The 11,800-nt window shown below is 35.4% G+C and overlaps 1 protein-coding gene across 1 annotated transcript; it reads right to left on the minus strand.

Moving 5' to 3' along the window:
• Positions 1-4,294: 4,294 nt before the first annotated feature.
• Positions 4,295-5,236, minus strand: LOC127685579 (olfactory receptor 5W2-like). Its single transcript, XM_052182885.1, has one exon. The coding sequence runs from the start codon at positions 5,228-5,230 to the stop codon at positions 4,295-4,297; it is 936 nt and encodes a 311-aa protein (XP_052038845.1). The 5' UTR covers positions 5,231-5,236.
• Positions 5,237-11,800: the final 6,564 nt, after the last annotated feature.

Genomic DNA, 11,800 nt, shown 5'->3' on the forward strand with positions numbered 1-11,800 from the left:
AGGTGCTTACAAAATCTGTCATTAAAATATTCTTGGCCTTGAAGCCTGCTCTGGTGCATGTGTCTACCTACCAGGGGCCATAACTGTAACAAAAACTAAAATCAACTTTCAACCAAAAGTTAACAAAAAAGATAAGGAAGAACATTTTATACTCATCAAAGGAACAATCTACCAAGATGAATTCTCAATTCTGAACATCTATGCTCCAAATGTGAGGTACCCACATTCTTAAAGAAACTTTATTAAAGCTCAAAGCACACATTGTATCTCACACAATAATAGTGGGAGACTTTAACACCCCACTCTTATCAATGGACAGAACATGGAAACAGAAACTAAATAGAAACACAGTGAAACTTACAGAAGTTATGGACCAAATGAATGTAACAGATGTCTATAGAACATTTCATCCTAAATCAAAAGAATATACCTTCTTCTCAGCACCTTTTGGTACCTTCTCCAACACTGACCTTATAATTGGTCACAAACTGTCTTCAACAGATACAAGAAGATTGAAATAATCCCATGCATTCTATCAGATCACCAGGAACTAGGGCTAAGCTTCAATAACAACAAAAACAACAGAAAGTCCACATACACATGGAAGCTGAACAACTGTCTAGTCTTTCAATGATAACTTGGTCAAGGAAGACATAAAAAAAGAAATCAAAGACTTTTTTAAAATTTAATGAAAAAGACAACTCTTAACTCTAACCATCATGGCCTGTGCAAGAGAAATAGAAAATGGCTTTAGATATCAAGGAGTATGGTCCACCAGTTAGCACAATCACAGTGGATGTGCCTAGGAGAGTAGAAGCCCTAGGACTACACGTCCAGAGGACTTAATGCTGCTATGGAGCATCACTCTGCTTTTGTTGCCCTCCTTCTATGGGAGTTTTAGTCCTTCACTGGACATGGCCAGGTCATTGGCACTTTCAATAATAATAATTGATTTGCTTCAAACCATTCCTGTCCTAGCAGATTCATGATTCTTTCACTACCCTTGGATAAAACATCATGCTTATCCCACAGAAAAACAAGTTCTTTGATTTTTATTCTCCAAGCAAGTTAGCAGGATTTTAGATATAAGGGGAATGTGCTTTGTGACTTCTTGTAGGGCAATTGTCTGCTTTAATACTTTTAAATCATAGGATGAATGTGTACTACACAAGGTGTGAATCTACATTATAAGCTACATAAAGCTTTTCCTGGAGGGCCTTTTGAGATGGCTACAGAACCAACTCAATAACAAAATTTTGATGTGTCTTTGTCTTTCCAGTGTTGACATTACAAATATGGGCCACACTCCACCACACTGGGCTTTTTTCTGCCAAGAGAGTGTGGGTTCTATTGAATAACTTCCCCATCTCCCCACACAATGATTACATCTTTATCAGTACAAAACAATAGTAATTTACTGATAGTTGAGTTTGAATTGTACTGTTATTTTAACTTGTTTCCTGCTTTGACAATGCTAATTGTTTTAAGAAAGCTTAATGGAAACATCATGTGTAAATTTGAAATCTGGAGAGATTCCTTGATGGTTAAGAGCACATACTGCCTTGTAGGTGTCTGGAATTTAGTTCCCAGTACTCAACTCAAACAGCATAAAACTTCCTGTAACCCAGGTGCACAGTGTCTGTGACCTCTTCTGGACTTGAGAAGTACCTAAACTCACATATATGTGTACTTGCACTTAGGAATCGACATTTGTACATACATAAAAATAAAAGTAATTTTTCAATATTTTTTTCTTTCTTTTCACATAGGTCCATGAGTCTGAGAGTATTGGTTTAATAAAGACATCTCATTTAGTGCTGATTGCTCCAAAGTCTCTGCAATCGTGGGTTGAGTATTAATTACCATTTATTTCAAGAAGAAGCTTTTCTGATCAGGGTGGATCAATGCACTGATTTGTGGGCATATGTTATATATTTAGGAATGTTTTGTTTGTTCATTTTTTGCAATGATCTGTACAAAATAATGTTGTAGTTTTTCCCATAGTGGTAATGACCTATATAATCTTAGGCTATTGATCTCTTTAGCAGTGCCAAGTATGGGTTTTATCTCATCAAGTGTGTGGGGGAACCACAAATGATAATAGGAAAAAGAATATTCCACATCAGAGATGATAGACATATGAACTAACAGAAACACTGACAACATGAGGCCTACACTAGTTAAAATCAGAAAAACATCCAGCAATGAATAGAAGTATACACAAATTCTTAACCATAACCAGTAAGTTATTTACAATTGATAGCTGCTGTGAAAGGGAAAATTAGCTCTCTCCAAAGAATATGTTAACCACACGTAAGGGAAGACTCTATGCTCAGGAGTAGTTAACTGGCACAAAACAGACTCCATAAAATTTTTTTTACTCTTTGTTTGTTTTAGTAGAGGTTTTGCTTGTTACTGTTTTCTTAGTGTTTGTTTCGTTTGTTGTTTTTAATTGTGTTTTTAAGAGAAAGACTTAGCTACATTTACTACTGATGACACAAGTGGCAGTTTGAAAGTTATTTTCTAGAAGAAGCATTTTTCCCCGTAAAATGTTTCTATCACAATTCTGATAATCTTCAAAGAATTCCTCAAATGTTCTTTTGAAAAGCAGAAGACTCTGAGATTTATTTCCATTCTAGAATGTTTTCACACAAGATTGCAGCCCAGAAGAAACCTAATATGAGCGATGCACTTGCAGATGAAGTTTTAATTGACAATATAGTGTGCCATGGACTTAGTTTTCTGATCTTTCATGCTCGATCTTATTCCCATGGTCTCCAGTAAATTCCCCAATTGCTTTAACATAATAATGTTGAGCAGAGAAAGATTGAATCATTGAACATCTCTTAATCAGATAAATGTTTTTTCCTTTCTATGTAAGTGATGTGAAAAGTTGTATAGTTTGTTAGATACCTCAACATCCAAATCAATAGTATTTTCTTTCATAGAACCTTAAATATCTGTACTATATAAATCACTTTAGGTGATTTATAACTTAATACCAAGTAAGCTATACTATTATTATATGGCTTAAAATTCTAAAACTATATATTTGCAGATCATTGGCATTGTGCCAGAGACAAATGTTTAAGAAAGACAATGATTTCTTTAATTGAATATTATTTATGAATCACAGGGTTAGCAATTAATGCTGGCTAAGAAGTGGTAAGATAAAAGGTGAAGGGATGCGGCTGAGTTCAGAAATGCCTGGAACCTCACAGTGGTACTTCTTTACATTTTCTATTATTTCATATGAGGTATAATATTATATCAATAGCCATGAAGACAACATATAAACATCAAATCATTATAGTTACTTCACCCAACATCTCAAATATTTTGCTTGTGATTATAAACTTGAGACTTTTTCTCTGGTTACTTAATTTATTATTAGTACCACATGCAAAGCCACAAGAAATCATCACTATTATAGACTAAAAATAAATCACTAGAAAAATAACAAGAATATGCAGTAATTAATTTTATTAAAATTTGATCAAATATCTGGATGGACATTTCAAAGATGATGTTGTTTAAATTATCAAATGGGAATAAGTAGGAGGCAGAGTGACATGAGGGGTTCCTGGGAGTGGATGTGCTCAAAGTACAGTTAATGCATTTATGAAATCTAGATGAACATGATCAACATCTCCAACAACTTGAGGAATAGGGAACAGTACCATTTTCCTCCTAGTACATTATATCTGAAGCTTACTTTTCACCAAGTCTCATTTTCCTGCCTAACTCAGGATGGATAAATGTCACTTCTGGCATCTAGAGTATTTTCTTCTCATAGCTGTGTCTGTACTTCTTTAGCCCCAAAACTAAGTGTCTACATTTCAGAAGAGCTCACCTTCATTATGGTCTAGACTTAAAGATTTTGCTAGTACTTACAATAACATGCTTTTTTATTACAAATAATTTAGTTTATTTAAAATGTTTAACAAAGATATAATTTCTACTAAACTGGAGAATCCATTTGAACAAAATCATTTAGGCACAAAATACAAGGAAGCTGAATCTGTCAAATATTTCAAATTAAATATATTCAATAATTTAAAAGAACATTTTAGAACTATTTATAATTTTTGAATTTCTCCAAAAATAGAGTGCCATGCACTCTGAAACAAACAAAAAAATAACATATAAAACATTAGGAATCACAAAACACAGGTATGCTGTGACTTATGAGTGTATTAGAAATGTGGTATTTTTATGTCATAGTATGTAGGTGAAATAAAGCAATGAAGGCTTGCATGTATGCATAAATTTATACAGTTTAGTGTATGCATCTTTATTTAAAAAATATTTTATTTTTCAATTTCTGCAGGGACTCTTGTACATCTTTGTTCCTCAGGCTATAAATCAGAGGGTTGAGCATGGGGATCACCATGGTATAAAAAAGGGAGGTGATTTTATCCTGATCCAGAGAGTAAGCAGAAGCAGGACGAAAATACATGAAGAGAAGTGTTCCCTGAAAAATGGCAACTGCAGTTAAGTGAGAGGCACAAGTAGAGAAAGCTTTGAACCTCCCAGCAGTGGAGCAGATTTTTAAGACTGATGAGATTATGTAACAATAGGAGACCAGGACTCCTGAGATGGTGCTCAGTTCAATAAATCCAAAAATAATAAAGGTGATTAACTCATTGATCTGTGTATCTGAGCAAGATAGTAGCAGGATAGGAGGGATGTCACAGAAAAAATGATTAATCTCATTAGATCCACAGAAACATAATCCAAAGGTCATCACAGTGTGTATCACAGTATCTATCATTCCTGCTAGGTAAACTCCAGCTAGGAGTTGGTAGCAAAGTTTACTGGACATTTCTACTGCATACATCAGAGGATTGCTGATGGCCTTGTACTGATCAAAGGCCATCACGACCAGCAGCATGCACTCAGCATCGACAAAGATACAGGTGAAAAAAAATTGCAATGCACAGCCAACAAAAGGAATGTATGTCTGCTTGACCATTAGGTCCACCAGCATCTTTGGTCCAACTGCTGTGGAATAACAGAGGTCTGAGAAAGAGAGATGACTGAGGAAGAAGTACATTGGTGTGTGAAGCTGGGGGTCCAGTTTAATCAAAATAATCATTCCAATATTTGCCACAAGAATAATGAGATAGATGAGAAGAAATACAATGAACAGAACCACTTTCATGTTAGGGTCATTAGTGATTCCCAGTAGAACAAATTCAGTGTTTGAGGAGCAGTTTCTTTCATCCATTCTTCTTTGTTCCTTGCCTGAATTGATGCAAAAAGCAGTAAAACAATAGACAGACTTGAGTTTAATCTATCTAACCAAGGCAATTGTAGTCAGTATTCAGAATCTGATTTCATTTTGTAACATATGTTCTGTATATTCATAAGACAGTCTCAATACAAATTGCTTTTTAAATGGCATGATAATTAAAAGTTCTTACAAACATTTAAAGTGAACAATTGAAAATTTTTTATCTTAACTAATGAATAATTCCTGACAGATTTTTTATGCTCATCATAAGGCTCTAGAATTGAGAAGCCTAGCATTAGTTATTAGATCACAATTCCCATGAAAGAAACAATAAATGTGTATACGAAGTCCAAAAATATAAAAAAGAAAAGAAACTGGGGAAGACCCTTGAGGACATCGGTACAGGGAGAAAGTTTCTGAACAGAACACCAATAGCGTATGCTCTAAGAGCAAGAATTGACAAATGGGACCTCATAAGGTTACAGAGTTTCTGTAAGGCAAAGGACACCATCAAGAGGACAGATCGGCAACCAACAAATTGGGAAAAGATCTTCACCAATCCTACATCAGATAGAGGGCTAATATCCAATATATATAAAGAACTCAAGAAGTTAGACTCCAGAAAACCGAACAACCCTATTAAAAAATGGGGTACAGAGTTAAACAAAGAATTCTCACCTGAAGAACTTCGGATGGCGGAGAAGCATCTTAAAAAATGCTCCACTTCATTAGTCATTAGGGAAATGCAAATCAAAACAACCCTAAGATTTCATCTTACACCAGTCAGAATGGCCAAGATTAAAAATTCAGGAGACAGCAGGTGTTGGAGAGGGTGCGGAGAAAGAGGAACACTCCTCCACTGCTGGTGGGGTTGCAAATTGGTACAACCACTCTGGAAAGCAGTCTGGCGGTTCCTCCGAAAACTGGGCACCTCACTTCCAGAAGATCCTGCTATACCACTCCTGGGCGTATACCCAGAGGATTCCCCACCATGTAATAAGGATACATGCTCTACTATGTTCATAGCAGCCCTATTTATAATTGCCAGATGCTGGAAAGAACCCAGGTATCCCTCAACAGAAGAGTGGATACAAAAAATGTGGTATATCTACACAATGGAGTACTATTCAGCCATTAGAAACAATGAATTCATGAAATTCTTAGGCAAATGGATGGAGCTAGAGAACATCATACTAAGTGAGGTAACCCAGACTCAAAAGGTGAATCATGGTATGCACTCACTAATAAGTGGTTATTAACCTAGAAAACTGGAATACCCAAAACATAATCCACACATCAAATGAGATACAAGAAGAAAGCAGGAGTGGTCCCTGGTTCTGGAAAGACTCAGTGAAACAGTATTTGGCAAAACCAGAACGGGGAACTGGGAAGGGGTGGGAGGGAGGACAGGGGAAGAGAAGGGGGCTTACGGGACTTTCGGGGAGTGGGGGGGGCTAGAAAAGGGGAAATCATTTGAAATGTAAATAAATTATATCAAATAAAAAAAAAAAGAAATGTAAATAAAGAAAAATCCAACAAAAGAAAAAAAAATTGTAAAATTGCACTAAAGGATCATACTTATAACACTAATAAATAGTCACAGTTTAACCTCTCATGATCGCATCAAATACAAATAAATTAATGGAAATTGCTATATTATGTTTGTGCTACATTTCACTATTCCACTAAATTATTTGTCACCTGTTATCACTCTTTGCTTTTATGATCTGAAGGCAGAAATTAGCATATTCCAAACTCTAAGTTCCCATAAAAGAATATTATTGAGTCTATGTAAAAACAGTTACATAGTTCCTCTGTATCATTAGTATATCAATAACCTGATGATATCTATAAATATTAGGGGCTCCTGAAGTACATATTTTCTGTTTCTTGTGTTACTCTTTGCTTTTATAGGTATACATCAGAAAGTGCTTGCTCATGTGCACTGATAAATTAAATTGATTTTTCTATACTAAGTCTTATGGCATATGGTTCTAATGGAACTTACATGGCTTTTGATTTGTAATGTTTTTATTTTATTATTATTTGACCAAAAATTGGGGAAAATCACTTCAGATTTCTTTTCATATCACTTTCAGAGCTATTTTACAAAGAAATTGTGATTACTAAATGAATCCTAAAAACCTTTATAAAATTACATAAGTGGTAAATTAAGGCAGTTAAATTCATATGAGTATAGCAGTAAGACCCAATAGCCATTAGATTTTAGTCTGCACTTAACTGATAATAAGGTATACTATTGTTCTTTGGCATAGTCCTCAGAATTTGATTACGCAGAACTTGATTACTTGGTTAAAGAAAGGAAGATATCATTTCCTGTATTGTTTAAATGAAGAAGTTGAGAAACTTACCTCAATTATTTATTCTGCTCTTATCTCTAGTACCTAGACAATATGCCCATCACACTATTTTTTTTCTGTCATGTCGTTAGCTTTTAAATATGTTAGAGTCTCTGTTCATTGTTCTTTATGCAAGCAAAATTAATTAGATTCCCATCTCAGATTTTTCTCTGAGGAATACAGCCAGGGCTGTGATCAAGGCTTAAGTTTTAATTCTGTACCCTTGTTAATAAATGGATGCATATCAGATGCTATGCAGAGCTTATTCGTGGGATGTATCACATTTAGTAAAGCCAAACATCCAATAATCAAACTGAAATATATTCTCTTCTAATAATGGCAGTATTCTCTTTGTTTTCTATCTCATTTCCTTGCTTTCTGCAACAAACTCAACTCCAGTCATCATAAGGAATGCTCTTCTCATTAAAAGTTTTTCTCTTCTCTCACAACTCCACATAGGACACCATCATTTCTATATAAATGATTCATTTGTATTTATTACTTTTTGTATGGCCATAAGGAGTGGGTCTTTTTTGATTTCCTCTTCATGGAATATAGGTGTGGCTATATAGAGTTATCTACAAATAATAGATCAGTAAAAGTATCATGTTAAATATTTTCAGGTAGATACCCTGGTGAATGATTATTTAGAATAAGAATAAAAATTGTGTGAGGTAAAATGATGACTTCACATTAAAAATACATGTGTACAATACATTCAAGGAAAATGTTGAATGTAATTCATTTACCAAATAATTTAGTTGTTCTTACTTAAATCAATGATTTGAAAATTAGGTAAAATCAGAAATGTGATATTTCCGGGGTATTCAAAAATGTACTCTCCAATTATTAGTATGACATTATACACTCTTAGAGTGGACTTAATATTTTCATATCTATATCATTGCATTCTTATTTGGATAGAGATCTAAATACTACATTTATATTTTGTGACATAAGGTATCCTGGTCATTTTCTCCTATATAGAATATCCTCTGTCAGCTTTTCTTCCCTCAGCAAAGGGCATTTGAAGAAAAAATTGGCCAAGTCATAAAACAGATTAGAGGTGGGCATGGTAGGAGTATTGATGCATTGTTACATAATATTTAGTGTATTTATATCATAGAATTGAAAATCTATAATTTTTCCAGTGAAGATATGAGATCTAAAAGCAATAACAATGTTCTGGAATCCTATGCCAAAGGTGTTTGTTTGATTCCAAATACCAAATATCAATATAGTCCTAATTAAATAGTTATCATAGATGATGAAAATAAACAAACACACACACATACAACACGAAACAGTCATGCCTACAGAAGAAAATCTTGAGTATTATCATGAAACATTTTACTATATACTCCACTCCCTATTGTGGGCTGTTTCATTAAAAGAAAATGGAGGCATAGCTCACATCCCATCTCTGTTACTGTACAAAACTGAACTAGTCATTGGAATGAGGAGGGACATTTTTAAAGGCAACAAATTTAGCTCTAAAATTGTATTTTATCTTTCCTGAATACTTCAGTTTCCTTATCCTGGGTTTATAATGTTATGTCTTGCTACACAATTATTAAGAGAACACTAAATAACATAATTGCCTTGATAATGTATAACATAGCACCTGTGGAGAGAGCTCCCAGAATAGCCACTTTGCAAGGTACAGTACATTTAAGGATACCCATGTATACTGTGTTATAATTCATGATAGTGCATCCATTTACATTTTGTTTTAAAATATTAGTTTACCTTTAGTAAATTGTAAATAGAAATCTTCTATACAAAAAGTATAACACTGACCAGCATAAACTGGTGTGTCACACAAATCATACAGAGAATTCCATTTACAGAATACTTATTAAGTAGTAAGTATCCATTTAGCTTTTCAAACATCTTTAATTGTAGATTTTTACCCCAAGTACCATGGCTACTTTGATACATTGCCCTCCTCTCCCTCTTTCCATCTACATCTGGCCCATCCTATCTTCCTTCTCCAAATTAATAACATATTGTATTTTTCATATCCTCCCTTAAAATATGCGTCTTCCCCACCCATTATACCCTTGGGGTTCCCTGGATTCTATAGATATCCTTAGTTAAACAAAAACAAACAAAAACCCTAAATATAGGACTCTCTAGAGCAATATCCATCTGTAAGATTTTTCCACTAATTTATTTATTCATTTTACATCCTGACTGCTGTCACCCCTCCTCCCTATCCCTTTCCCTCTGAGAGGGTGGACACATTATCCCCCCTTGAGTATCCTCCACACTGGAACATTAAGCCTCTTCAGGATTAGGGGCATCCTCTCAAAATGAGGCCAGACAAAGGAGCCCAGATGTGGAACTGATTCCACAGGCAGGCAACAGCTGTAGGCACAGTCCCTGTGGCTTTAGTTGTTCTGGGAGCAATATGAAGACTGAGCTGCACATCTGTTGGGCATCTCAAGTCCAGCTGATGTATGCTCTTTGGTTGGTGGCTCAGTCTCTGAGAGCTCCCAAGGGTCCAGGTTAGTTAAATCTGTTGATCTTCATGTGGAGTTCCTATCTACTTGTGTCCCTCCACACTTTGCCCAACTTTTCCATGATAGTACCCAGCTACATCCAATGTTTGTCTCTGCCTCTGTTTTAGTCTGGTACTGGGTAGAACCTCTCAGAGGCTATTTACACTACCCTTCTTCCTGCAGGGATTGTTGCTTACCCAAAAAATGGATCTTAAATGTTGCCAGGTATTATTTGACCATTCTCTCAGTCTCTGATCCACCTTTGTTTCTGAAATTTTTTGTACACCCAAAAGGACATGCATGGTATGTGTTCATTTATAAGTATATATAAAACATTAAATGCAGGATAATAATACCACACTCCACAGACATGTAGAAGCTAAACAAGAGGCCTAAATGAGGATGTTTGTATCATATTTAGAAGGTATAATTAAATAGTCATAGGAGGTAGATGGAGAGAGGGAACTGGATGAGAGTGGAGATGGGAACAAATGAGGAGGATCAAGATCAAATGTGGGCAAAAAGAAAAGAGAAGTCCAGAGAGCCAGGAGTATGAGTGGAAGTATGGACCAGGCAAGGTTGGGGGATGGGAAATCTCAAGTACATGCCAGAGACCAGGGGGATGGGGGATGCTCCCAGAAGTCAATGAGAGTGAGATTAACTATGTTGATGTGAAACCTGAAGTGTTCACCTTTTGTAGCCATGCAGGAACTCCCTAATGGAGGGATAAGGACACAAACTCACTCAAAAACCTTTCCATGTATAAGTTCTTTTTTTTTTTAAGATTTATTTATTATTATATTTAAGTACACTTTAGCTGTCTTCAGACACACCAGAAGAGGACTCAGATCTCTTTATGAATGGTTATGAGCCACCATCGGGTTGTTAGGATTTGAACTCAGGACCTTTGGAAGAGCAGTCAGTGCTCTTACCCGCTGAGCGATCTCTCCAGCCCCCCATCATGTCTACATTCTACTATCATTTTCATTTCCTTAGATGAAGTTGTGGTGTACGAGCTGTACCCAAATTGTGCTACTACATAGCTTGGGCTGAGCCAAGATCATTTTCTTTGCTCAAATGATCTCTAGGCCTAGGCCTAGAAGCTCTAGCTTCCATAAAATCTAGTCTTCCAAGATGACTGATTCAGTCCAGCTTTTCTCAGCTTCTGATTGAATAGCTCTGTCTGGCCTCATACTAACTTTGGCAATATGTTCTAATCTTCTAGCTCCTCCCTATTTTATCTTCATTTGTGTCAAGGTTGATTTTTCTATAACTTGTCTCTGGAAAACTGTCCTTTTAAAACTGCCATACACATAACACATACCATACCACACCACGCAGTGTTTTTCTCTCTCACTGCTCTTAAGTACTCTGGAATCTTCTTTTCTTCTCATATTATTGGGTATATCTTATCTCTGACTCATTGTGTCAAATTCATCATTTTTCTATCTTTCAATTATATATTACTTTCAAACTTCCTTCTACAAAGTAAACTTACCTTTATTGTTAGGGATTAAAGGCAAACCAGCTAGATTATATCTTTGGGTGTGATTCCTTGCCAGAACAGTCATGTTGCTAGATTAAAATTACTCTAAAATAAGCAAAGAACCATTGAATGTTGGTACCCTTTATTATGCATTCATCCATTGATAGGCAATAAGTACAACTTTCACAGTTCAAAATTTAAGGGATAGGAGTTA

Source organism: Apodemus sylvaticus, chromosome 5, assembly GCF_947179515.1.
Source record: "Apodemus sylvaticus chromosome 5, mApoSyl1.1, whole genome shotgun sequence".
Taxonomy (NCBI): Eukaryota; Metazoa; Chordata; class Mammalia; order Rodentia; family Muridae; genus Apodemus; species Apodemus sylvaticus.

What these genes read in the sequence shown, in the direction of transcription:
- LOC127685579 (XM_052182885.1), bottom strand. Translation starts at nt 5,230, where the DNA reads ATGGATGAAAGAAACTGCTCCTCAAACACTGAATTTGTTCTACTGGGA.